Raw genomic sequence first — 26,431 nt, 5'->3', positions numbered from 1 at the left:
CTGCCCTCCCAGAGCCGGAGCCGGAGCCGGAGCCCAGCCCAGCAGCTTTGCGCGGCGCGCAGCATGGGGATCACCCCTTAGCCGCAGGCTGTGGGCGAGGGGGGCCCCGCAGGGTCAGCGGACGGGTGGAGCCCGGTGCACTCTCCCCTTCCTGGGGAAGAGGGGCCCGCAGGCAAGGCTCCCGCTCCGACCCCGTGTTTGTACAAGCCCCAGCACGGCCCCTGGGTGCCCCCGCCCCTCCCCTCACCTGGCACGCTGGGGACAGGCTCCTTTGTGGCACCAGGCGTCACTGGGGAGGAAAGAAGAAAGAAGGGAGAGTTACGATTCTGCGGCTGCCAGTTTCCTCGCACGCCCGCCGGAGCTCCGCCAGCAGCACTAGCCCCTCTGCTAGCCAGCGCAGCCGGAGTGGGGTGGTGAGGGCCCGGCTCACGGCCAGGAGAACCCCACGGGAGGCGATGTCGGCGAGCCGAGGGGGGAGATGTTCGCGGCTAAGGACAGCCTGTGACAGAGCAGGGAGCAGGGCAGATTTGACCTGGGACTGTTGCAGGGGGATTGCAGTGAGGAGGGGGGACTTCCCTTGAAGGAAGCTACCTGAGCTGTAACCTGAGCCAGGAACGGGGGTGGGGAGAATTAACACCTTCTGGCCGGGAGACTGAACAAAGGAGAGGAGCAGCAGGAGGAGTTGGGAGTTTAGTTTCGGTTTGGGCTGGGTGGTGCAACGCAGGGAACCCCAAGCTGGGGTCTAAGCTCCCTGAACCTCCCAGAGGGACCTAATTGAGGGGGTCTGGTCGTACCTACACGCTCTGCTTGAGACTGTGTTCCTGTCCTTAAATAAACCTTCTGCTTTACTGGCTGGTTGAGAGTCGCAGTGAATCTCGGGAAGAGGGGTGCAGGGCCCTGACTCCCCCACACTCCGCAACACAGCCATCGGCTGGAACTGAGTCAGACGCTGCCCACTGGAAACAGCATGAGTTCTGCTGGTGAAGGGAGTGACCCTGGGCCCAGCCGGGGCGGGGACGGAGCGGGTTCTCCGGCACCTGGTCCCTGCAACCGCGCCCAGCTCTCCACGCCCGGCTCTTTCTACCAGAGCCGCTGCAGCTCCGCCGGGGCGGGGACGGAGCGGGTTCTCCGGCACCTGGTCCCTGCAACCGCGCCCAGCTCTCCACACCCGGCTCTTTCTACCAGAGCCGCTGCAGCTCCGCCGGGGCGGGTTCTACGGCACTTGGCGCCTGCGAACCATGTCTGAAAAGCCACGGGGCCAGTGTGGCGCTTGCTGTGCTCTCTGGGCACGCCTGCTGAGCGCTGCGCATGGCAGCACAGCGGGCAGTGCCTCCCCAGCCCGAGAGCTGCTTGTTCACTGGGTGGGGGCTCTAATGTTCCCACGTCGGGCCCCCTCCGGGCAGTGCCCAGCATTCACAGCTACCCCCCAGGGATCCCGTGGAGCGAGCTAACTGCCAGTGGCATGGTGGGGCAGCTGGACACGGCCAGCCCTGCCCATCTCGCCTGCCCCTGCGGGGAATCTGGGGGCACAGGGGAGAGTGGGTCTGCAGAGCCCCCAGGTGCCCTCTCACCTGGGCAGTCCAGTGTCTGGCAGTACTTGATGTCAGTCCGAGGGCCCACGCAGTCCTTCCCTCCGTTGGCAGGAGGGGGGCTGGTGCAGCCCCGTGCCCTGGTCATGTGCCCCAGCCCCCCGCAGCTCACGGAGCAGGGGGTCCAGGGGCTCCAGGGCGCGAAGCCGCCGTCCAGCGGGCACCGGGTGAAGGAGCAGTTCAGCTGGCCGTTGTGGCAGGTGCTGGAAGGGAACGGGCAGGAGATCAGAACGGCCCCGGCACGGGCAGGGTCCGAGCAATCAGGAGAGGGCAGCCCCCGGGGGGGAGGGTCTAGCAGAGACGCGGGGGGATGGGCCTGCCGCAGAGCCGGGGAGCAGAGCAGCAAGGACCCGCAGCCCAGGAAGGGGCAGTTCGGGGCACGGCCCGGGCACAGCAGCAGATGTTCCCAGGACGGCTCGAGTCTGGAAAGGCAGCAGTGGGGCCATCCCAAGCCCTGGCCCAGCTCACTCTCTAGGGCCGCCCTACACACAGCGCTCACCCCCCAGAACTGTCCACGGCCCCAGAGCCAGCGCCGGGTGGATGGGGTCGGGCTGGTAGCTCCCAGTGTAGCGACCCTGCAAATTCCCTTCTAAGCCAGCTGGGTTCCAGCAGCACAAGCCCCACGCGGCCCCACATTCTGCAATGGGGCTTGCAGGTCCCACGCAGCCGGTCCCTTGGGAGAGGGATGCACCCAGAGAGCTCAGCCGGTCGCCCTCCTGGGGCCTGTTCCCGCTCTCGCTGGCCGCTCAGCACATTGTCACGGGCCCAGGGTGTAGGCGGCTCCGTGGGATCAGGCTGGCCGTGCTCCCAGCCACGGGCCGTGCTCCCAGCCACGGGCGTTTAGGCAGCCACTGGCCCCGTTCCCCATCCCAGTCCTGGGGGAGGCGGGTGGGGTTCGGCTCAGCCCCCCGCGGGACTGCCCTGGGAGGAGCAGCTCTCAGGCCAGCGCTGGGGGCGGAAGGAGGGAACAGGGCCACACCCAGACACTGCTGCCCTGGAGCGCCGGCGCTAGGCCCGGTGCAGCCCCCTGCAGAGCCGGCGCCGGCATGGCTGACACAGCCCCGCAGCCGGGGTGGGGCCGTGGCGCAGGCGGACTCACCAGGTGCTGCAGGCGGAGCGAATCGTGTCGTGGGGCTGCACCTCCTGGCCCAGAGAGACCCAGAGGCCCTGGGCGGTGAGGACGGCCGGGAGGGCGCTGGCGTTTGCTGAATGGTTCTGGAGCTCCTGCAGGGTCTCCTTGGTGACCAGGCAGGGGCACTCCTGCACGGGAGGCAAAAACCGTGGTGGTCGCTTGGGGGGCAGGGGCCCCTCCGGCATGGAGAACGCAGGGACTGGACCTCTGCCCTGGCGTGGGCTAGTGCTGCTGGACGGGCACCTGAGAGCCGCCGCAGCCACCCCAGCGAGCCAACCCCATGCTGCAGGCCTCCGGGTGCATGCCCCCCTGTGCGCCCGCAGCCGGGGACGGCCTCGCCAGCCAACTCCTCCTGGGCAACCCGCCTGTTCCTGCCCCCATGGGGACCTGCGCATGTGGCCAGCACAGCCCGCAGCCAGAGAGCACCCACAAACATATCCCACAATGCACTGGGGCATCACTTAACTCACTTAGCACCCACCCACAATGCACTGGGTGTGGCTGAGCTCACGTATCACCCACCCACAATGCACTGGGGCGTATCACCCACCCACAATGCACTGGGGTGTGGCTTAGCTCACATATCCCCCCACAATGCACTGGGGCATATCACCCACCCACAATGCACTGGGGCATATCACCCACCCACAATGCACTGGGGTGTGGCTTAGCTCGCGTATTCCCCCCAACCACAATGCACCGGGGCGTGGCTTAGCTCACGTATTCCCCCCACCCACAATGCACCGGGGCGTGGCTTAGCTCACATATTCCCCCCACCCACAATGCACCGGGGCGTGGCTTAGCTCAGGTGCCATGGGCTGGAAGCTCAGTGGCGCTGCCCATGCCATGCTGCTCTCTGCCCCGCTGCAGAGCGAGGGAACAGCCCACGGGCGCCTGACCTGGACGCAGGCTCCGTGGTGCTGGTAGGTGCCCGCCGGGCAGTGGCAGCCCTCCTCACAGCCATCGGAGAAGCAGTCCATCTGGCGGGTGAGGTGGGCACAGCTGTAGGGGCAGCCCTCCTCCTGCAGGCACTCCCGGTACAGGCGCCCCGCCGGGCAGCCCACTTCTGTGGGGAGGGCGACAGACAGGTCTGAGCTCCCTGCAGGCTGCCCCACGGGCCCGGGCTCGAGGCCTGGGAGTAAGTGTGGGGCCCAGGGCGCCCCAGAGCTGGAGGGGGCTGTCCTGTCCCCCTCCCCCCGCTGCAGAGCCAGCCCTGGCCCTCCTCCCACCTGCCGCCCCCGCCCTGCACTTTCAGCAGATGCGGCGCGGGGGGCTATCTTTGGGGGCTACTCACTGAGACAGGGCAGTGGGGGGGTTACTCCCCGAGGAAGGGGGGCCGGTCAGGGAGAGAGGGCAGTGGGGGGGAGTTAATCCTCAAGGGGGGTATTGGGAGCGGTTACTCCGCGAGGGGGTGGCAGGAGACAAGGGCAGCTACTCCCCGAGGGGGGGGTTACTCCCGGGGGGGCAAAGGCAGCTACTCCCCAAGGGGGGGCAGTTACTCCCCGAGGGGGCGGTTACTCCCCGGGGGGGGGGGCGGTTACTCCCCAGGGTCACTCACCGAGGCAGACCTGGGTGTGGCAGGTCTTGCTCTGCACAGCCAGCCCCTGGCAGGCCGGCTGGCGACAGTGGCGTGTGCGGATCTGCTCTCCCCCACCACAGGACACGCTGCAGGGGGCCCATGGGGACCAGTCGCTCCACGGCGCCTCCTCTGCGGGGGGCAGGGCACAGACACCGGGTACAATGGGCCCCTCACAGCCAGCATCGTCTGTCCCCCGCCAGTACTCGTCCGCCCCGGCCCTCCCGGCGCCCCCGTGCCAGGTCTCTGCTCCTGGGGCACAGCTCTGACGTCCCAGGCAGGGACAGGCCCTGGCACCGCCGGCTCGGTCAGGGACTGTAGGTGCCACCGTGACCCCACTGCGCTGAGAAAGGGTCTAGGAGCAGCTGGGATGTGCCCTGTAACCCCGCCCCCCAACGTGCTGGGGCCTGGGGGTCAGCACCCCCGCAGCGCCCCTCGCCCCGGCTCTCACCTCGGCAGGGCGGCTCGCCCTGGTGGCAGGCTCGCTGCTGCTGGCTGTTCCCGGTGCAGCCCCTGCCCCCGTGTTGGGGGGCCGGGTTCTCGCACTCTCGGAAGCGGAACTGGGGGCCCTCCTGGCAGCGCTCGGGGCAGGGCGACCACGGCCCCCAGGCCCCCCAGCCGCCGTCCAGCCGGCACGCAGGGTCGGCGCGGCACTGCAGGTGCCCGTCCTCGCAGGTGCTGCGGGGAGGGGAGAGCGCGTTACCACCCAGGGGCTGCCCCCTGGGCACGCAGCCCCCAACTGCACCTGCATCCAACACCCCTGCCCCAGCCCTGGGCAGCCAGAGACGAGAGCCCCGCACGCCCGGTGCCCTGGCTGGGGGAGAAAACCTGGGCACTGCCCCAGAGCCCAGCTCCGATGACCCACCCAGGACTCCCCTCCCCCGGGCACTGCCCCAGAGCCCTGGGCAGGGGCTGCAGCTCTGCGAGGCCTGGGGAAGGGTCCGTCTCCTCGGCTCACTCAGCCACCTCTGGCCAGATGCCAGGCGGGGCCCTGGAGAGTGGGTCACAGTGAGGGGCTTTGCCAGGTGGCACCTGCCCCGAGTCTGCTTCGAGGCCCAGCAGCTCCCAGTCCCCAGAGCTACCCGCAGCCCCCTGGGGATGGGGGTTTGGGGCTCTGCTACCCAGGACGGATGTGGGCAGCGCCAGCCCCGTTCCAGCCCCCAGAATGCCCACAGAGCCCAGCACTCACCAGTTCTGGCAGGGCCCGTACACGGTCTGCCCAGGCTGCACGTACTCCCAGGGCACGGGGCCAGCCCAGGCCGAGGGGGGCTGCTGCTCCGGGGCCTCTGCGGAGAGACGGGCTGGGGCGTCACCCTCCTGGAGAGCCACAGACGCAGCCCCGCGACTAGCCTCCTGCGCCCTCCCCTGCCCAGCCCCCCACACCCTCCCTGCCCCCTCCTGCCTAGCCCCTGCCCCCTCCCTCTATCCCCCACCCAGCCCCCCTCCCCCTCCGCTGCCCAGTCCCCCTCCCCCTCCCTGTAACCCCCGCCTAGCTCCCTGCGCCCTCCCTGTATCCCCCAGCCAGCCCCCCCGCACCCTCCCCGGCCCAGCCCCCCCTGCCCGCTCCCTGTATTCCCGGCCCAGCCCCCCCGCCCGCTCCCTGTATCCCCCGCCTAGCCCCCCGCCCCTCCCTTATCCCCCGGCCAGCTCCCCACACCCTCTCCTGCCCAGCCCCCACCGCCCCGCCCTCCCTGTATCCCCCAGCCAGCCCCCTCCCCCTCCCTTTATCCCTGGCCCAGCCCCCCGTGCCCTCCCTGTATCTCTCCCTCCCAGCCCTCCACGCCCTCCCCGCATCCCCTCACCCAGCCCCCTGTACTCTCCCTGCACCCCCTCGCCCAGCCCCCTGTACCCTCCCCGCACCCCCCCTGCCCGGGCCGTGGAGGTTTACCTGGGTGCACCGTCCCCTCCAGCCCCAGCCCCGCACTCACCCAGGGAGCCGTTGTGGTACTTGCAGCGACACTGCGCCAGGCTCACACACGCCCCGTCCTGGAGGAGCCGGCCAGCGGGGCAGCCGCACGAGGGCTGGCACTGGGGGCTGTCCAGGCAGGCCGTGTCCGCCTGCAGGTCCTCGCAGGAGCGGGGGCAGGGCTTGCCACAGGCGAAGGCCACCTGCCCCCCACCGCAGCCTGTGGGGAGAGAGCCGGGGTCACCCCTCCCGCAAACCCGGCAGCGCCCAGCCCACAGCGCGGGCCACACGCCCTCTAGGACTGCCGCTGCCAGGCATGGTGCTGGGGGCAGCGCAGCCGATGCCCGGGCTGTACAGGGAGCGGCAAGGGAATCACGCAGCCACACAGGCCCCTCTAGCCATCTGTGACTAACTGGGAGGGGTTCTTGGCTTTTTCTTGGTTTTCCAATGGTTTGCATGCCGAGCGGGTGGGACTCAGTGTCCCTGGGTGTTACTGGTTTAACGAGGTGAGGGGAGAGGGATGGCAGAGGACCGGAGAGGAAACTTGGGACCCCAGCCAATGGCCTGGAGGACGGACACCCCAGCGACCGGCGACCAGGTGACCCGGAGGCCCAGCTCGGGAGTCACAGCCGGTTCTGGCCAGTGGGCGGACAATGGGCTGCAGAGTGAGGACCCAGTGACCCGACGGTTCCAGCCAGAGGACAGAAGAGGGGGAAGGAGGTCCCGGTTTACGACCCTGTTTCCCTGGAGAGAAGACAATGGACAGAGGCAGGGCTTGGGAGAGGTGGTATCAGATGCCCAGCTGGGAGCAGGGGGGCTCTGGGCTGGAGAGGGGAAACAGGCAGAGCCCACCTGGATGCAGAGAGACTGGGATGTGCTGGGCTGAGGGAGGCCAGGCCTGAGGCCGGGAGAGTTTTCTGTGCTGGGTTCAGAAGCTCAATAAACCCTCCTGTTTTATGCTCGCTCTGATCTAGAGAACAGGGCTCGGGGGGGAGGGGGGGAGCATTATTCCCTCTGAGGGTGGTGGCCCCGGGGGGTCCAGAGCGAGGGGACTCCCTGAGGGGTCCCTGGCAGAGCCAGGTTGCTGGAGGCTCAGAGAGGTGCGGCTCCAGGAGGTGGAGGGGCCTGACCCCGAGAGAGAGTGGCCCCCCGAGAAGGGCTGTCGCACTGAAGGGGGTTCCCCCCACAGGCCGCACCGGGCCATGAGTGGGCACGACCTGGGAGTCCGTGACACCATCAGCCCTGTGCGGGGGCACGGGTGAGGATGAGGCGGGCAGGGCTGCCCAGGGCGGGGGCGACCGCCAGCCGGGTCTCCGCAGAGCAGCTGGGCTGCCAGGGTAGCAGTCCCACCCCCTGCCCCCGGTGTGGGTCGCATCGCGGCACCATGAACGCTGCCGGGCTCCCCAGGAACCCCAGGGCTCCACCCGGCCCTGCGGGTCCTGCTGCCTGGTCAGTCCCTGGGCCCAGCCCCTGCTCTGGCCACCACGGCCAGGCCCTGGAGGTGCTGCCGCCATGTGGGCTATGCGCCTGGCAGCGAGGGGGCTGGGCCAGGGTGCAGGGGGCCAAGGTGCGGGGCCAGGCCAGGCCAGGTGACCCCGGGAAGGGACAGAGGCTGGGGGGCTCTGAGGGGGTGTGGCGGGATGGGAGCAGGAGTCGGTGAGGGGCAGCTGATCACACAGGGGCTGGGCGGCCATGCCAGGCCCAGCGATGGCTCTCAGGGGGCCTCAGCCCCATTTCCCACGGCAGAACGCTGCCTGGGGCTGGGCGCACCTCTGCATGGCAGGGCCCCGCTGGGCGTCGTGCCCCAGCGCAGTGCCCCCTCGTGCCAATGGGACCAGGGAGGGCTCCGGGGGCACGGGCAGATCTGGGGCCCAGGCCAGGTGGCTGGTCACTGGTGGGGGGTTGGCGCCTGGGCCGGTCTCTCACCTTCACACACCGTGTCTCCATCGTGGCAGGCGCGGCTCTGCCAGGCCTCTCCGGGGCAGGGCACGCCCCCGAAGCGGGCGGGGGGGCTGTTGCACTCCCGGCTCCGTGTTGACTCCCCGGCGCAGGCGGCGCAGGCCGACCATGGCCCCCAGGAACTCCAGCCACCGTCCACTGCAAACCACCCCCAGAGAGGTGAGCCCGGCTCCCTGAGCCTCGGCTGCCCTCGGCCTGCCATAAACCCCCGGGGTGGGCAGGGCTACGGGCCAGAGTGACACAGGGACCCTGCCCTGGGGCTGGGATACCGGAGGGATGGAGGATGTCTCGGGGCCGGGGCCATACCTGGGCGGGGGACATGGTTGTGACGGTGCACGCCATAAGGCTTTATGGAAAATGCTTATGAATGTATATGTGACATAACTGGAATATGTTCTATGCTACATATGCCATGTAACAAATCTCTGTGAAGGTTATGATCTACTGAATCTATTCCTCCTATTTGTAGGCACGTATCGTTGTTGTATTCGAAGTTATGAATATTGGCTGGGTACTGGTTTGATTTTAAATAACCGTAGTAAGGCATTTGGTCAGCTTCTTTAGAAAGGAATGTGCAAGTTAAGTGCCCAGTCAAGAAGCATTTAACGAACAATGGATGTTGGAAGGCCCCAGTCCACATAAGAAGTCTACCTGGAGACATTCAAGATACCATGTGGGCAGTGGCTGCTGCATGTAAAAACTGAGTCCTGCATGGACATGTGACTTGCCCATGTGACTCCAAAACTCCATCTTGGAGCTGGACTGTGCATAGGAGAGAGGAGGGGGTCTCCGCCCACAAGAGAAAGTCTATTTAAACCCCTGGGAGACCCCTCCATTTTGTCGTCAGCTGGCTCGAGAGATAGCCTCGCCACCCCCCAGGATACCTGAAAGAAACTGGCACAAAGGACAGTAACTACAGGGGGTGAGTGATTGCTGGACCCAGACTAGAAGGAGACTAGTCTGTAAAAGGAAGCTTACTGGAACTCCTCTGAGGGTGAAGTTTTATCTGTATTCAGTTTTCTTACTGTATTAGGCATAGACTTGTATGTTTTATTTTATTTTGCTTAGTAATTCACTTTGTTCTGTCTGTTACTACTTGAAACCACTTAAATCCTACTTTCTGTATTTAATAAAATCACTTTTTACTTATTAATTAACCCAGAGTATGTATTAATACCTGGGGGGGGCGGCAAACAACTGTGCATATCTCTCTCTCAGTGTTATAGAGGGCGAACAATTTATGAGTTTGCCCTGCATAAGTTTTATACAGGGTAAAACGGATTTATTTGGGTTTAGACCCCACTGGGAGTTGGGCTTCTGAGTGCTAAAGACAAGAACACTTCTGTAAGTTCCTTTCAGGTAAGCCTACAGCGGTTAGGGGATGTGGGTCTGGGTTTGCAGCAGGCTAGCAGGTCTGGCTCAAACCAGGCAGGCACTGAAGTCCCAGGCTGGGAGGCCAGGAACGCAGGGGCAGAAGTAGTCTTGGCACATCAGTTGGCAACACCAAGGGGGTTTCTGTGATCCAACCCGTCACAACGGTGTCGGCTCAGGGTAGGGCCCATACCAGAGCAGTAGCAGCTGGCACTGGGGTGGTACCTGTGGTGGCAGAGCAGGCTCTGGGACAGTACCCAGGCAGGGGGAGTGAGCACAGGGGCCATACCTGGGAGGGGAGGAGGCTGAGGATGTACCCGGGCAGGAGAAGTGGGCTCGGGGCCGTACCCGGCGGGGGGAGGGGACGCCGGCTGGGCTCAGGGCCGTACCCGGCAGGGGGAGGGGACGCCGGCCGGGCTCGGGGCCGTACCCAGCGCGGGAAGGGGACGCTGGCCGGGCTCAGGGCCGTACCAGGGCAGAAGGCAGCCGAGGGGCACTCCTTGTGCTGGAGCTGGGTGCCGGTGTCCCCGTGACGCTCCTGCGCCCCAGGACACTCGGCCCCCCCGTGCTGAGGTGTGGGGCAGGCGCAGGCACGGTACCGCGTCACCACCTCGCTGCCGCAGGTCCGGGAGCAGGGGGTCCATGGGGACCAGTCACACCAGCCTCCGGCCACTGGGGAGAGGGGTGCAGAGCAAGGGGTGCTCAGGGGGTCTCTCGCAGCAGCCTACGCCCCCTTCTATCCACCCCCACCTTCTCCTCTCACCACCCCCACCTCCTCGCCCCCCTTCTCCCCTGGCTGCCCCCGCTTTACTCCTCTCGCCACCCCGCACCTTCTCCTCTCACCACCCCCACCTCCTCGCCCCCCTTCTCCCCTGGCTGTCCCCCACTTTACTCCTCTCGCCGCCCCGCACCTTCTCCTCTGCCCCCCCCGGGAGGTGAACAAGGGGAAGAGAGCCACAGGAGGGGCCACGTCCCCTCCAAACCTGCCACCCAATCAGTGTGCAGCCTGGGACCCTCCCCTCCCCACCCAGGGCCCCCCATTCCATACCTAGACCCCACCCCACTCCCATCGCCACCCCCAGGGCACCCCTTCTCCATCCCACCCATAGGCCCCTCTGCACCTCCCATCACACCCCTGGGGGCACCATTACCCCGTGGGCCCCTCTCCATCCCCCAGCGACCCTCAGTCCCGCCCCATGCCAGGGCCGGGTACTCACCAGGGCAGGGCAGACTGGTGCACAGCAACGCCCCCTTGGTGCAGGTGCTGGGGAGGGAGCGGAGCGGCAGTGAGACCGTGGCATGGCGGGGGGGGGGCCAAGGGCTGGGACGGAGTCAGGGGGGACCTCCAGCATGCCCACCTCCACTAGGAGACAGCCCCTGGGCATCCCCCCCTCTGCATCTCCTGCCCCACAGCCTCCCCCCGTTCCTGGTTTCACTGCCCCACTAGGACCCCCACCCCTCTGCCCCGACCCCATGCACTGGGCATGACAGGACCAGCGGGCGGCTCTTGACAGCAGTTGCCCCCCCATAACGCCCCCCGCCCGCCCGTCTCGCTCACCAGTTGTTGCAGCCGTCCTGGTGGGCCACGGTCTCCCCCGGCAGGTACCTCTCCTGGGTGAGCAGGTCCAGGCAGGTGCAGTCCTGCCTCTCCACGCAGGCTGAGCCGTTGGCGTTCAGCACCCTGCCGCTGGTGCAGTAGCAGCCGGGTTCGCAGCTCCACAGGCAGTGCTGGGAACAGAGAGAGCGTCACGGTGGAGCGGGGGGGGAGGAGGAGATCCCTGGGTGGGGGGGCTATGGAGTCCCGTGGTCATTGCCGGGCAGGGAGGGGGACGAGGACACACACAGGCTGGATTCCCAGAAGGTGGCAATACCCCCATCACTGCCCAGTGCACCTCTCAGCCTCGCCCGCCGTGGGACAGGGCCCTGAGGGGAGAGCAGGGGGAATGGAGGGAGCACAGTGCCCCCAGGGGAAAGAGGCACCCCGGGCCCTGGCAAAGGGGAGCAGCCCGGCCTGGCAGGGGAGAGGAGCCAGGCCTGGAGCACGGGGGTGCAGGGACAGAATCCAGGGCCGGGTTGGGGCGGCCCCGTCACTCCCAGGGCCACCGGGCATTCATTCCCTTACCGAGATGTCGTCGCAGGAGCGGGGGCAGGAGGGGCCGCAGCGGCTGTACATGGAGCCCTGCACGGCCGCGCAGTCCAGAGCTGGGGAGACGGGGAGAGGCCAGGGGTGAGGATGTGGCATACGGAGGCTGGCACGGTCCAGCGGGCCGCACCTCGGCCCGGGCACCCCCCACAGCACAGCCCTAGGTCAGCAGTGACACACCGGGGGGCACCAGCCGCATCCCGCTCCCCGCAGCCCGGCGCCCCCCACCGAGCCCCCGCCCTGCTCCCCGCAGCCCAGCTCCGCCAAGCCCCTGCCCCCTGCAGCCCAGCGCCCCCCGCCGAGCCCCCGCCCTGCTCCCCGCAGCCCAGCTCCGCCAAGCCCCCGCCCCCCGCAGCCCAGCGCCCCCCGCCGAGCCCCCGCCCTGCTCCCCGCAGCCCAGCTCCGCCAAGCCCCCGCCCCCCCGCAGCCTGGCGCCCCCCGCCGAGCCGCCGCCCTGCTCCCCGCAGCCCAGCTCCGCCGAGCCCCTGCCCCCCGCAGCCCAGCTCCGCCGAGCCCCTGCCCCCCGCAGACCAGCGCCCCCCGCTGAGCCCCCGCCCTGCTCCCCGCAGCCCAGCGCCCGCACCAAGCCCCCGCCCCACTCCCCACAGCACCATGCTAGGGCACTGTGGAGAGCGCTCCCTACTGAGGCACCCCCGTTTGCTGAAGCCCCAGGGGGCTGCGGCGCTTGTATAGAGCTTCCCCTGCTGTCTCATCCCTTGGCCATGGGAGGGGGCCGGGGGTTTCCCCCACAGGGATAGTGCCCTCCCCATGGCAGGCTCCGGCGGGGCTGCCTGCTCCAGGATCCCCCCCCGTACCTGGGCACTGCCCCGGGTGGCAGGCCTCCACCTGGGCGGGGGGCCCCTCGCAGTAGTCGCCGTGGCCCAGCGGGGCGGGGCTGTCGCAGGCTCGGGCCCGGCTCCGCAGCCCTTCGCCGCAGCTCTTGGTGCACTCGGTCCAGGAGCTCCACGCGCTCCAGCCGCCGCTCCCTAGGGCAGAGCCGTGGGGGTCAGGCCCCCGCCCTCCCCTGGCACTAGGCCTGGCTGGGGGCACCCTGTGTGTCTGGGGAAAGGCTCATTCCTCACCCAGCCTCCGTCCCCCAGCCAGGGTCCCTCCAGCATTGGGCACGTGTCACCAGCCCCCACCCCACCCCAGGAGGCAGCTGGCGATCTGCAGCCGCTTGCAGCCCCCCAGGGTCATTCCCAGCCCCTCCTCCCAGGCTGGTGGCAGCAGAGACAGAGACCCTGGGGTTGCTCCTGGCACCGGGACGCCCCCACGGGATCAGCTGGAGCAGGGGGGGTGGCGCTCTCCCGGGGCGGGCAAGGGCACACTCACTGGGGCGGGGCGCAGGCGGGGGCACACTCACTGGGGCAGGGCGGGGGGCGCTCTCCCGGGGCGGATGGGGGCACACTCACTGGAGTGGGGGGGGCTCTCCCGGGGCGGACGGGGGCACACTCACTGGAGCGTGGTGGGGGGCGGGCGGGGGCACACTCACCGGGGCGGGGAGGGGTGCGTTCTCCCAGAGCGGGTGGGGGGACACTCACTGGAGTGCGGGGGGCTCTCCCAGGGCTGGGGGGGCACACTCACTGGAGCGCGGTGGGGGGCGGGTGGGGGCGCACTCACTGGAGCGGGGTGGGGGGGGCTCTCCCGGAGCAGGTGGGGGGATACTCACTGGAGTGCGGGGGGCTCTCCCAGGGTGGGCAGGGCACACTCACTGGGGTGGGGTGTGGGGCACACTCACTGGAGCAGGGCTGGACGTGGCAGGGCTGCTCCTCGCGCTCCGGCCCCAGGCAGGGCAGTCCGGTCCCCGACGGAGGCGGGGCCGTGCAGAACCGGTACCGGGTCTGGAGCCCCAGCCCGCAGGAGGCTGAACACTCGCTCCAGGGTGTCCAGTCCGACCAGCCGCCGCTCACTGCCCGGGAGGAAATGGGGTGACCGTCAGAGGCTGCCCCACGCCCCGAGAGCGTGCCAAGCAAACAGAGCCCTGGAGACTGGCAGCCCCCCATCGCTGCCCCTCCCCATGGGGCAAAGCCCTGGCCTGAAGCCTGGGACACGCAGCCCCCAGAGGGGCGGTCTTGGTCTGCCGGCCATGGGGAGCAGCACTGGGAATGGGGCCAGCCCCTCGGTGTCTCACGCCGGTATGGGCTCCAGCCACCCACCGCTGCATGACGTGGAGGGCTGGGGGCTCCGGGTGAGACGCCAACAGGCATATGCCACCCCTCCCCACTGTCACCGGGACTGTCAGGGTCTCCATCCAGCAGCCCACCGGCAGGCCAGGGGCTCGGCGGGGCTCATGGAGGAACGGGGCCAGGGGCGTGCTGGTGTCACCCAGGATGATGGCTCAGGCTGTGGGCTGGACGCTGGGCTGGGACCTCACGGGGTAGGTCCAGTTCCCGCCTCTTTGCCTGGTTTCCCTGGCCAGGGGCCAGGTCAGCGGCCAGCGCTGCGCTCCCCAGCCCTAGCGCCAGCTCTCACCGTCCCCACAGGCCACCCGGGAGCAGTTGGAGATCCGGCCGGCCTCACAGGAGCTGGGCAGGGGAGAGAGCAACCGGTTAGAGCCACAGCACCGAGGAACCGACCCGGGGAGGGGGAGCGTTGGAGAAGGGCACTGACCAGTTCTCACAGCCCTTGGGCACCACATCTCCCGGGGCGTAGAGCACTCCGCCCTCGGCACAGGGGCACTCCGACTCCGCCACGCACCGGTTATTCTGGAAGCAGAGGGCACAGCACAGAGCACGCTCAGCCAGAAACAAGATGAAATGACGGGACGCTGGGCTCACAGCTAGCTGAAAGATCGCACTGAGAGCAGGTAGCAATGGCTCAGGGGCACACAGGGAGTCAGTCCTGGGACCGGGACCAGTCAATATTCTCGTTAGTGACTTGGCTAAGGGAGAGGAGAGGATGCTAGTACAAGGTCCGGATGACGCCTGGCTGGGAGGGGTGACACGGGCTTAGAATTCAAAGTGATCTCGACAAATTGGAGAATTGGTGTGAGATCAACAAACTGAAATTCAATAAAGACAAGTGCAAATTACTACACTTAGGAAAGAAAAATGACGTGACCAGATGGGGACTAACGGGCTGGGCGGCCGCGCGGCTGGAGAGGGGCTGGGGGCTAGAGCGGCTCACACACTGAACAGAGTCACCAGTGTGACGCAGGCGTGAACCGGGCTAATCTCACTCAGGGGGTGTGAACAGGAGTGGGATGTGTGACACGGGAGGTCCTGGGTCCCATTCTAGACACCCCACGTCAGGGAAGATGTGGCCAAATTGCAGAGTTGAGAGGAGAGGACGAAACGCATTGAAGGTTTAGCAAACATGGCGGGTGAGGGGCGGGTGAAGTCTTGAGAAGAGAAGCCTGGGGGGGAAGCTGATGAGAGCCTGCCCCGGGGGCGGAGGGGAGGGGGGGTTACAAAGAGGACGGGTTCCCCTGCCCGCTGGAGGCAGGACAAGCAGCAATGGGTTAATGTGCACAAGGGGGAGTTAGGTTCGACGCTGGCGCATCGTTCTAGCTCTCAGGGGAGCTCGGCTCTGGACCAGGCACCAAGGGAGGAGGTGGGATCCCTGTCACTGGAGGTGTTTAAGAACAGGCTGGACAAACCCCTGTCAGGGCTGGGCTAGGGTTACTCGGTCCTGCCCCAGCGCACGGGGCTGGCCGCAGTGACCGCTCGAGGTCCCTTCCAGGCAGGGGCAGGCACTGGGGGCAAGCAGGGGCACGGGCCCCCCAGTAATCATCAGGCACAGACCTCCTCCAGCCCCAGGGCCGCGGGGAGGAGAGCGAGCTCCTGCCGGAGCCGGGGCGGCGGGATGGAGGAGGAGTCCATGGCCTGTCCAGGCCCTCCCAGCTCTGTGCTGGGCCAGGTGCCGCAGCTGGGGAGGCGGCGCTGGGGTGCGGGGGGCTCTCGCTCACTCACCAGCAGGACGGTGCCGGGGGGGCAGTAACAGCCAGCGTGGCAGGGCCTGTCAGCAGGGGGCTCCGTGCCCAGCTCCGCACAGGAGGCCGGTGCATCAGCACATTCGTGCCACAGCTTCCCCTCCGGGCAGACGCCGGGCACCTCGCCTGGGGACAGGGAGACAGTGGGACGCATGGGTAGAGCAGCACAGCGGGGAGCCCACCGGGCCCTGGCACCCGGGTCCGCACTGCCTGAGGGGAGAGCGTCCCCTACTGTCCCCTTGCAGCAGCTGGTCCCTTGGTGCCCGCCACCGACTCCCTCTATCAGCCAGGTCCCTTGGTCCCCCCTTCAGCTGGTTTCCTTTGCACCCCCCCCAACCCCCCAGCCCTGCAGCAGCTGGTCCCCGTGGGAGGTCTCCCACCCCAGAACTAACCAGAGCCGCCCCGCCCGCTTCCAGCCTGTCATCCTGTGCTGCGCTGGGTCATAAACTCTGTGGCCAGAAGGGGCTGTTATGAGCATCTAGTCGGACCCGGAGAGCACTGTGACGAAGTGGGAATTTTCTGTAATATTTTATATTAAGCCCACGTGTGCCTCAGTTTCCCCTATACTGTGCCCGGCTGCCTGGCAGGAGAAAAGGATGAAGTTTGCTCTCAGGACAGGCTAAGAGGTGGGGGCAGGGGGGTCACTGAGCAGGGAAGACCCAGCTCCAGAGCCAAGGGCTGGGAGGTGCGGGGATAAGGAGCTCGGAGCTCTCTCACCCGGGTGCTGAGCAAGAAAGGAGTTGGCGAGGGCCAGAGACTGGCCATGGGGTCACAGCAGCTGGGCTGGCCAGACGGGCTCTGCTGTAACTGACCCCCCCCGGGCTAGCTCAGGGCCCCCCAGGCCGTGTGTCAGGCGACTGACAAACCCGGCAGCTGGGCCCGCGCTGGGTGAGGGTCGCTGCAGGTCCTGGCTGGGCGCGTCGGTCCCTGCAGAGCGAACGAGGCTCCCCCAGAGCCCGGCTCTGTGGGACTCACTGGCAGAGCTCGAGGGGGGAGCAGGAGTCGGTGACAAACCCAGGCCAGAGATCTTCCCCAGACAATTCCCAGGGCAGAGCTTTTACCCACCACCAAGAGCCCAGGCAGGGAGCAGGAGCAAGGGGTCACTCAGGCTCCGGCCTAGCTCCCGGGTGATCTGGTGCGGGCGTGAGCAGGGGCAGAGCAACGTTTGCAAGTGAGGCAGACCCAGCGAGACCCCAATGGATTCCTCTGTCAATACAGCAGGGAGCTGCACGCTGGAGAGGGTCCCGTTAACCAGAGCAGCCCAGGACACGGACCCGCTCTGTGGGCAGCAGTGGGACCTCAGCTCGGGGCACAGCTGCCGTTCAAGAAGTGACGTGATCTCAGGTGGCAAAGGACAGGGATGGGGAATAACAGAGACTATTCTAATCCCTGTCTCGTCTGCCCCTGGGCCGCCCCGGGCACCCCGTCCCAGAGACCAGGGCCCAGCGAAAGGCGACGGGAAAAACTCCACGAGGAGAGATTGGAGCGACTGGGGAGGGGATGGAGCAGAGGGGCCGGGAGAAAAATCTACACAATGAAGAGTGAAAAGGTGGGGGAGGTAGGAGCTCTTACTGCACCAGCTTCTGTCGGGGAGAGTTTCCCAGCCACACACAGCTCTGCGTGGGGCTCGAACGCTTGTCTCTCACCAGCAGAAGCTGGCCCAGTAAAAGCTATTATCTGCCCCACCTTGTCTCTCTCAGATCCTGGGACCCACACGGCTACCCCAACACTGCATATAAAATAGCAACTCAGCTCGGGAGGGCTGCCCGGGGGCGTCTGTTTCTCCGATGCCTAGCGCAGGAATCGGGGACATCCCGTTACATTAAATTCAGAACTGGTCAGAGGAAATGCTTTTTTCTGCAACACACGATTAGCCTGTGGAACTCACTGCCGCATGAAAGCCCCGAGGCCGAGTGCTTAGCCAGATTCGGGAGGGGCTGGCCATTTCCAGGGATAACAAACCCAGTCAGGGTTGTTGCAGTGATAAACGCTTTGGGGAAGGGAAATGAAACCTGCCGCTTCAGGGCTGCAGCCAAGCTCTGTCACAGACTGGGCTGCGATTATCCCCAGCCGCTATCCGGCCCCTGGCAGGGCCGGGGCTGGGCCGGGGGGCCTCAGGCTGACCCAGTCTGTCCGGCCCTATGCTCCCCAGGCGCTCTGGCTGCAGCTCTGAGCGGGGAGGTCAGCACGGCCCCAGAGGACGCGGGCCCGGGGCTGGACAGCTCTCCTTAGCTCAGGCTGCGGCCCAGACGGACAGTGTCTCACCGGCGCAGGGCTGGAGGTTGCAGGTGGTGAACTCGATCCGGTGCAGGACGGTGCTGCCCCGTGTGCGGTTCTGGTAGCCGCCCCCACAGGGCACGGAGCACTCCGACCAGGGACCCCATTCGGCCCCGGAGCCTGCTGGAGAGAGGGGGCAGCTCAGGCACACGCACCCCAGAGACCCCCTGGGATGAAGTGGGACTGTTCTTAATGTTTCCTCTGAATACTGTGTGGGTGCCTCAGTTTCCCCTATGCATTTCTTAAGTCTCTAGGTGGTGAGATAAAGGCCAGTGTGCATAAATCACTGACACTCTGTCTCCTGGCAACTAATGGCCGCCCCCCCCCCCCCAAGGTGCCAGCTGAAGGTGTGGGAGAACAAAGGAATCAGGAGACCTCCTGGCCTGGGAAAGGAAAAAGCTCAGAGGAGGAGGGGCTGGAGAGAGTCAGTTTGGAGCTGGCTGGGAACGGGGAGTGAGGGCAGACAGGGGTGTCTGGCTCTCTGCCCCCCAGAATGGACCCGGCCGAGGGGTCCTGTTCTCTGTACCTACAAGCTCTGTTTTAGACCATGTTCCTGTCATTGAATAAACCTGTTTTCCCGGCTGGCTGAGAGTCACGTCTGACTGCGGAGTGGGGCTGCAGGACCGTCTGGCTGCCCCAGGACCCCGCCTGGGCAGACTCGCTGTGGGAAGCTCACTCCGGGGCGCTGCCCTTGCTTTGGCTGCAGCCCCTGGGCACCCCCAGGCCCAGGCCCCCAGAGCAGGGCGGTGCCCAGACAGTTGCAGAGGAGCACCCCAGCCCCCTGCCCCGGGGAAGTCCCTTCGGGCCGCGGGCGGGGCTGGGAGCTGCTGGCCGACTCACCCCTGCAGGGCTGCAGGCTGCAGAACTCGACCTCCACGCTGGGGCCCTGGCAGTCGCGCCCCCCGAAAGCGGCGGGCGGGTCGGAGCCAGAGCGGTAGCGCCGCCGGGTGCCCACGTTGCAGCTGCGGCTGCAGGAGCTCCACTCAGTCCAGCCACCCCAGCCACAGTGCACTGGGGAGACGGTAGGGTTAGACCCCCGTGGGCACCGCGCCCCCTGCCCACGCAAAGCCCTGGGGACCCCATCCCTACGCTTATCCCGGGCTTGTGGGGACCGTTCTGCCCCCAGCCCACCCACCAGGGTCCCTAGCATCCGTCAGTCTCGGCCGTGCCCATCCGGGAGGCAGGTCTGTGAGGGGCCCTGTCTGCTGGGGACCCACCCTTCTTTCCCCGGGACTGTGCAGGGCCACCCCACTCAGCCCCTGTCCCGCCCGGGCCCTGGTGCTCACAGACCTAGCGTGGGCAGGGCCTGGCGGGGGCGGCATTACCTGGGCAGGGCTCCGTGCTGCACACCATCTCCCCGGCCACGCAGGTGCTGCAAGTGAGACAAGGAGAGGCTCAGCGTGACACCCCGCGGAGACCCTCCCCAGACCCAGCCGCAGCAGGCCCTGGGGCGTCCCAGCAGGTTGGCTGCGGGAGGGACCCCGGAGCGGGCGCAGGGCTCGTGCCCGGTGTGGGGAGCGGCTGCCCGAGGAGCAGGGCCTGGCCCCCCGGACGCCGGCGCCGTACCAGTTGGTGCAGGCGTCGTGGGGGACGGTGTCGCCCGGCTGGTAGAGCGCCCCCTGGTGATAGCACAGGCACTGGCTCCGCGGCACGCAGCTGTCGTTCTGCAGGAAGAGGCCGTCGGGGCAGTAGCAGCCCGAGTAGCAGCGGGTGGCGCACTCCACGCCGGCGCCCTGGTCCAGGCAGAGCCGCGGGCAGGCGCCCCCTCCTCGCCGGCACTCCTCGGCCGTCTGGTAGATCATGGGCGCGGGGCACAGTGCTGTGAGGGGAGAGGGGTGAGACAGAGCCGTGGCGGGGCCCCAGGGCTCTCGCTACGGGGCAGCAGGTGGAGGGCCCTGGCAGGCAGCTGAGAGACCCACAGGTAACAGCCCCATTGGGGTCAGCCCCCCCATCACCATCCTGTCCCGCGGCAGGGCTCTCGCACCCTGTCTCTCGGCAGGGCCCCGCGCCCGGCCCCCCGGGGTGACCCCCCCCGTATCTCGTCAGGGCCCCGTGCCCATCCCCTAGGGGTGACCCCCCCGTCCCTCGGCAGGGCCCCGCGACCGGCCCCCCAGGGTGACCCCCCCCGTCCCTCGGCAGGGCCTTGCACCTGGCCCCCAGGGGTGACCCCCCCCGTCCCTCGGCAGGGCCTTGCACCTGGCCCCCAGGGGTGACCCCCCCCGTCCCTCGGCAGGGCCTTGCACCTGGCCCCCAGGGGTGACCCCCCCCGTCCCTCGGCAGGGCCTTGCACCTGGCCCCCTGGGGTGACCCCCCCCATACCTCGGCAGGGCCTTGCACCCGGCCCCTCGGGGTGGCCCCCCCCATACCTCGGCAGGGCCCCGCGCCCGGCCGCTCGGGGTGAGCCCCCCCGTACCTCGGCAGGGCTGGCTGTTACAGTCCCGGGTCTGCACGAGGGGCCCCGTGCACTCGGGGCCCCCGTAGGCTGGGTTGGAGCAGGTGCGGCTGCGGGTCTGGACGCCGGAGTCGCAGGTAGCGGAGCATTGGGACCAGGCCGTCCAGGGGGTCCAGACGCCTCCCACTGCCAGGGGACAGCAGAGTGCATGGCCTGACGAGCTCAGCAGGCCAGGAGCCGGGTCTGAGGGGTCCCCTCGGCACCACGCTGCTCCCCCAGGGCAGGGGGGAGCCCCAAAAGGGGCTCTGCCAAACCCACTGGGAATCTCCCAGCTGCCACTCCAAGCCCTGCCCTGGCATCTGCTGCCCCAGCCCCGCCAGGGGCCTCGTGGGAGTCAGCCTGGATGTCACCCCCAACTGGGGAACCCCGGCCATCCTTGGGGGGTGCCTCCCTCACTGACGCAACCCTCCCTCCTCGGGGCCTAGAACCCCGCCCATGGATCCCCGTCCTTCCTTGCGGGCTGCCCCCACCAAAGGAACCCCTCTGTCCTTGCAGTCTGGAACCTGCCCCCGTTGACCTCCCTCTGTTCTTGGGGACTAGAACCCTGCCCCCATGGAACCCCTCCCTCCCCAGAGCCTTGAACCCACCCATGGAACCACCTCCTCGGAGCCTAGAACCCCACCCATGTAACCCCTCCCTCCTCAGAGCCTAGAACCCCACCCATGGATTCCCGTCCCTCCTCGCAGGCTGCCCCCACCAAAGTAACCCCTCCGTCCTTGCGGTCTGGAACCCGCCCCGTTGAGCTCCCTCTGTCCTCGGGGTCTAGAACCTTGCCCCCATGGATCCCACTCCCTCCTCAGAGCCTAGAACCCCACCCATGGAAGCCCACCCTCCTCAGAGCCTAGAACCCCACCCATGGAACCCCCACCCTCCTCGAGGGCTGCCCCCACAAGCCCCCTTAGACACTGCTCTGGTCCTTTGTCTCCCGCCCGGCCATCCCCCCAGCTGGGCTCTCACCGGGGCAGGGCGGCGTGTCACACTGCTCCTCCTCCACGGGCGCCCCCTGGCATCGCCCATCACCCTCCCCGGTGTCGTTGCAGTGACGGAACCGCTTCCTCACCCCGACACGGTCCACGTCGTAGAAGCAGGTCTTGGAGCAGGGGGACCAGGGCGTCCAGTCGCTCCAGGGGCCGGCGGGCTCTGGGGATCACGGGGGGGGGGGAACGGACGGACAGGGCTGATCAGAGCTGCCCGGCTGTGACATCGGGGGCTATGGACAAACCCCAGGGACGGGCCCCGGGCTCAGGCCCTGGTGCCCAAGGACAGGGAGGGTGGCGGTGCCCCAGGACAGGGCGGGGGCCAGGCAGGGCGTGTTCTGTCCCCAGCTGGCAGCGCAATGTGAGGATTGGGCCAGTTGTCATCTAATGCTAGCTGGCAGAGTTGCCAGGACGCCTGGGTTCCACGCTGTCACGTTATTGACTTGAACTGGAACCATATAGAACACGGTTGCAACCAAGGTCCTGTAGTGGCACCAAATCTTATGTAAAGGGGGCCATATAAGGTGTCTAAGACCAGGTTATGGAAGCTCTGAACAAAGGACCGATGACCCATCCCAGCTGGGGATGTTCCAGAGACTTGATTTGAACCTGCAGTTTATTCTATCACTGCTACAAGCCTGAACCAAGAACTTTGCCATTACTGTATGTAACTGATTCCATTTAACCATGTCACGGAGTGTGGGGGAGTCAGGGCCCTGCACCCCTCTTCCTGGGATTCCCCGGGACTCTCAGCCAGCCAGTAAAACGGAAGGTTTATTGGACAATAGGAACGCAGTCTACAGCAGAGCTTGTAGGTACAACCAGGACCCCTCAGTCAAGTCCTTCTGGGGGGCTCAGGGAGCTTAGACCGCAGCTTGGGGTTCCCTGCGTTGCACCACCCAGCCCAAACTGGAAACTAAAAACCAAAACCCTCCAGCAGCTCTCTCCCCCCTCCCCTCTGCCCTCCTCTCCTTTGTTCAGTCTCCCGGGCAGAAGGTGTCACTTCTCCCACCCCCCTCCTGGCTCAGGTTACAGCTCAGGTATCTCCCTGCAAGAGGAAGAACAGGAGTACTTGTGGCACCTTAGAGACTAACAAATTTATTAGAGCATAAGCTTTCGTGGACTACAGCCCACTTCTTCGGATGCATATAGAATGGAACATATATTGAGGAGATATATATACACACATACAGAGAGCATAAACAGGTGGGAGTTGTCTTACCAACTCTGAGAGGCCAATTAATTAAGAGAAAAAAAACTTTTGAAGTGGTAATCAAGCTGGCCCAGTACAGACAGTTTGATAATAAGTGTGAGAGTACTTACAAGGGGAGATAGAGTCAATGTTTGTAATGGCTCAGCCATTCCCAGTCCTTATTCAAACCGGAGTTGATTGTGTCTAGTTTGCATATCAATTCTAGCTCTGCAGTCTCTCTTTGGAGTCTGTTTTTGAAGTTTTTCTGTTGTAATATAGCCACCCGCAGGTCTGTCACTGAATGACCAGACAGGTTAAAGTGTTCTCCCACTGGTTTTTGAGTATTTTGATTCCTGATGTCAGATTTGTGTCCATTAATTCTTTTGCGTAGAGACTGTCCGGTTTGGCCAATGTACATGGCAGAGGGGCATTGCTGGCACATGATGGCATATATCACATTGGTCTGTACTGGGCTATCTTGATTATCACTTCAAAAGTTTTATTTCTCTTAATTAATTGGCCTCTCAGAGTTGGTAAGACAACTCCCACCTGTTTATGCTCTCTGTATGTGTGTATATATATCTCCTCAATATATGTTCCATTCTATATGCATCCGAAGAAGTGGGCTGTAGTCCACGAAAGCTTATGCTCTAATAAATTTGTTAGTCCCTGCAAGAGCAGTCCCCCATCCCCAATGTAACTCTGCTGCCCCATCACAAACCAATTCTAACTCTCATCTCTATCTTTTTCCTTTTATGAATAAACCTTTGGATTTTAGATTCTAAGGGATTGGCAACAGCGTGATTTGTGGGTAAGATCTGATTTGTATATTGACCTGGGTCTGGGGCTTGGTCCTTTGGGATCAGGAGAACCTTTTTCTTTTACTGGGGTATTGGTTTTCATAACCATTCATAGATTCATAGATTCATAGATTATAGGACTGGAAGGGACCTCGAGAGGTCATCGAGTCCAGTCCCCTGCCCGCATGGCAGGACCAAATACTGCCTAGACCATCCCTAATAGACATTTATCTAACCTACTCTTAAATATCTCCAGAGACGGAGATTCCACAACCTCCCTAGGCAATTTGTTCCAGTGTTTAACCACCCTGACAGTTAGGAACTTTTTCCTAATGTCCAATCTAGACCTCCCTTGCTGCAGTTTAAACCCATTGTTTCTGGTTCTATCCTTAGAGGCTAAGGTGAACAAGTTCTCTCCCTCCTCCTTATGACACCCTTTTATTCGTCCCCATAACGAGTGGCACTGGTGGGAATACTGGGAAACTGGAGTGTCTAAGGAGATTGCTTGTGAGACTTGCGGTTAGCCAGTGGGGTGAGACCGAAGTCCTCCTAGTCTGGCTGGTTTGGTGCCTTAGAGGTGGAGGAACCCCAGCCTGGGGCTGTAACTGCCCTGTTTGAGCAATTTGTCCTGGACTGACACTCTCAGTTGGGTCCCGCCAGAACCGCATCGTCACACACGCCCATGATGCTCTGCACGCCCCCAGAAGGAGTGCTGCCCTACGGCCGGAGCGAGGGTCCCTGTCCCCTCCCCGCAGGCTGCCCCGGGGCCGGGCAGGGTGTACGTACCGGAGACACAGGCCGTGTGGCACTCGCGGACTTGCTGCGCATCCCCCTCGCACGGGGCTCCGCCGTTGGCAGGTGCCGGGTTGGTGGGGGATCTGGAGGGGGAGGTAGTTAGGGAGAGTGATGGGCAGGGGGCAGCACAGCCAGGCGCTGCCCTACGGGCCACGACTGCCCGGTGCCAGGGCGCTGCAGCCTACGGTCCCCCGGCAACGCCACAGCGACGGGGAACCCTGATTCTCCTCCCACAGGATCCCGCTTCCCGGCAGCGGGGAGACCGAGCTGGCGTCTCGAGGCACCCCCGCAGGAATCGCTGCCCCCGCGCCAGGGAGGGGAAGCACAGGCCGTGCCCCCAGCCAGGCCACGGGGCCAGCAAGAGAATTCGAGCGACACGGACGGGGCAGCCTGGAGGTGACCGAGGGGTCACCGCTGAGATTGAAATCCCCACTGAAAGCCGGCACACCCCAGAGCACAGCACCCCCTAGCGCTGCACTGGGGTCAGCAGTGACTGAGGGGAGAGCGCCCCCTACTGAGCCCCCTCCCGCACAGCACCCCTTACTGAGCCCTGCCCCGCCCCACAGCCCAGCGCCCCCCACCGAGCCCCCGTCCCTCTCCCCGCAGCCCAGGGCTCCCCCCTGCCGAGCCCCCGCCCCGCTCTGCTTGTGAGAGGAGACCACCCCTGTTGAGCCCCTCCAGTATGGCACCCCAGCCCAGCACTGAGGCCAGCAGTCCCTGCGTGTGCCCTACGGAGCCCCTACTCCAGCCCTGCGGCATCTGGTTTTCTTGGGGGTCTCCCGTCCTGGGACTGAACCAGCCTAGCCCAGCACAGCTTGCGAGACTCAGGGTGTCACAGGCCACTGTGCAGGATCTGAGAGGCCGGACCAGACATGGGCACTCGGCCCTGCCGTGCGAGGGTCCTGGGGTGATGCCCACCCGGCGGGGTCCCTGCGCTCCCCCCTCCGCACCTGAATCTCTCCCGCATGCCGACTCCGCAGCTGCGGTCGCAGGGTGTCCACGGGGACCAGGCCGACCAGCCGCAGTTAACGGGGCAGGCCAGGTCGTCACACGTCACCACCCCGTCCAGGCACACGCTGGGGAAAGGAGACGCAGGGTCAGGGGGCCTGGGCCCAGGGCTCCCAGCCGCTTGTGCAGTGCACTCAGGGGGGCCGCAGGGCCATCGGCCGGCCGGGGCTGCAGTGAGGCCTAGCAGTGACCCGCACTCCAGCAGCCCTGGGCACAGAGGCTGCCCCCGGCACTCGGCAGGGCTGGCCCCCCCGCCAGAGCCCAGGGGACAGAGCCAGCGAGCACCACAGAGCCATGGGGCTGCAGCGCTACAGGGCAGGGCAGTCGGGGAGCACCCAGGGGTGTGTCTGCACTCGCTCTCAGCCACCGGTTGGGGTGTAACACGCTGGGGGCCAGAGGGCTGCTATGGGTACACTGGCAAGGGGAGGGCGCGTGCGGAGCGAGTCGAGGGTGAGGAGCCCAGGTCCCGTCAGGGCGGACAGAGCGTGCGGCAGGCCGAGGGCAGGGAACAGGGGAGTGGGCACAGGCGAGCAGCACGTGGATGCAGCAGCGCACGTGGGCAAGCGGGGGGCAGCGCGGGCAGGGCCAATGCCTGCGAGGGGCCGTCCGGGGGCCCCAGGGCCCAGCCCCCGGCACTCACCACTGGCTGCAGTTGTCGTGCAGGAACATCTCCCCGGGGAGGCGCCGCTCCTGGCTGAAGTCACAGTGGCACTGGCTGATGTTCACGCAGCCGCCCTCCTGCAGGTAGAGCCCCGGGGGGCACCGGCAGCCTGCCAATGCCAGCCGGACGCCGTGAGGCCAGGGGGCCCGGGCTGGGGCCTGGTGGCTCCTCGGCGCCCAGGGATCGCGTCACCCAGCAGGGACCCAGAGTCACCCGCCAGGAGAGAAGCCCCAGGACTCCCGTGGGCTGACGCAGAGCCTGGGCCCTGCTGCCAGCGGCTCTGTGGAGCGGCACCAGTGCACCGAGGGCACCCGAAGCCATCGCCCCCCAGGCCTGGGCCAGACTCAAGCCCGGCCGGCTGAGAGGCCGGGGTGGATGGGGAGGGGGCCAGGCCGGGTGACAGCCAGGAGTGTGAAGGGCAGTGCCATTGGCCAGGGCCCCTGGGCTGTTGCTGATGCCCCGCCGCCCCCCAGCGCCGCCCCCCAACGCCACTCACCCTCCACACAGTGGCTCTGGCAGCTCCTCTCAGCGTTCAGCTCCCGGCACGACTGGGGGCACGGTGCCACCAGGCCCCTCTCACAGTCCTCAGCCTGCACGTGCACCATCTCGGGGCCGCAGTCTGCAGGGGCGCATGGCACTCAGGCAGGAGGCCCCCCCTCCCC

The 26,431-nt window shown here is 66.2% G+C and overlaps 1 protein-coding gene across 1 annotated transcript in view; it reads right to left on the bottom strand.

Moving 5' to 3' along the window:
- Window positions 1-26,431, bottom strand: part of LOC128831358 (SCO-spondin-like) — a 141,278-nt gene that overhangs the window by 35,412 nt on the left and 79,435 nt on the right. Inside the window, exons 58-84 of the mRNA XM_054017670.1 lie at window positions 26,266-26,388; window positions 25,749-25,878; window positions 25,051-25,176; window positions 24,092-24,183; window positions 21,294-21,476; window positions 20,298-20,462; window positions 19,451-19,703; window positions 19,210-19,256; window positions 18,725-18,895; window positions 17,873-18,007; window positions 15,588-15,733; window positions 14,287-14,381; window positions 14,149-14,201; window positions 13,415-13,585; window positions 11,656-11,735; window positions 11,092-11,261; window positions 10,751-10,797; window positions 10,005-10,205; window positions 8,130-8,300; window positions 6,226-6,423; window positions 5,487-5,583; window positions 4,749-4,975; window positions 4,280-4,429; window positions 3,621-3,787; window positions 2,689-2,849; window positions 1,572-1,792; window positions 248-289 (exon numbers count right to left, since the gene is read on the bottom strand). Of these exons, the coding sequence (XP_053873645.1) occupies window positions 248-289; window positions 1,572-1,792; window positions 2,689-2,849; window positions 3,621-3,787; window positions 4,280-4,429; window positions 4,749-4,975; window positions 5,487-5,583; window positions 6,226-6,423; window positions 8,130-8,300; window positions 10,005-10,205; window positions 10,751-10,797; window positions 11,092-11,261; window positions 11,656-11,735; window positions 13,415-13,585; window positions 14,149-14,201; window positions 14,287-14,381; window positions 15,588-15,733; window positions 17,873-18,007; window positions 18,725-18,895; window positions 19,210-19,256; window positions 19,451-19,703; window positions 20,298-20,462; window positions 21,294-21,476; window positions 24,092-24,183; window positions 25,051-25,176; window positions 25,749-25,878; window positions 26,266-26,388 (3,822 nt within the window). The remainder of the gene's footprint in view (window positions 1-247; window positions 290-1,571; window positions 1,793-2,688; window positions 2,850-3,620; window positions 3,788-4,279; window positions 4,430-4,748; window positions 4,976-5,486; window positions 5,584-6,225; window positions 6,424-8,129; window positions 8,301-10,004; window positions 10,206-10,750; window positions 10,798-11,091; window positions 11,262-11,655; window positions 11,736-13,414; window positions 13,586-14,148; window positions 14,202-14,286; window positions 14,382-15,587; window positions 15,734-17,872; window positions 18,008-18,724; window positions 18,896-19,209; window positions 19,257-19,450; window positions 19,704-20,297; window positions 20,463-21,293; window positions 21,477-24,091; window positions 24,184-25,050; window positions 25,177-25,748; window positions 25,879-26,265; window positions 26,389-26,431) is intronic.

Source organism: Malaclemys terrapin, chromosome 2 (assembly GCF_027887155.1).
Source record: "Malaclemys terrapin pileata isolate rMalTer1 chromosome 2, rMalTer1.hap1, whole genome shotgun sequence".
NCBI lineage: Eukaryota > Metazoa > Chordata > Testudines > Emydidae > Malaclemys > Malaclemys terrapin.
Note: the sequence above shows the minus strand (reverse complement) of the source record. Positions and strands in the feature narration are given on the sequence as shown.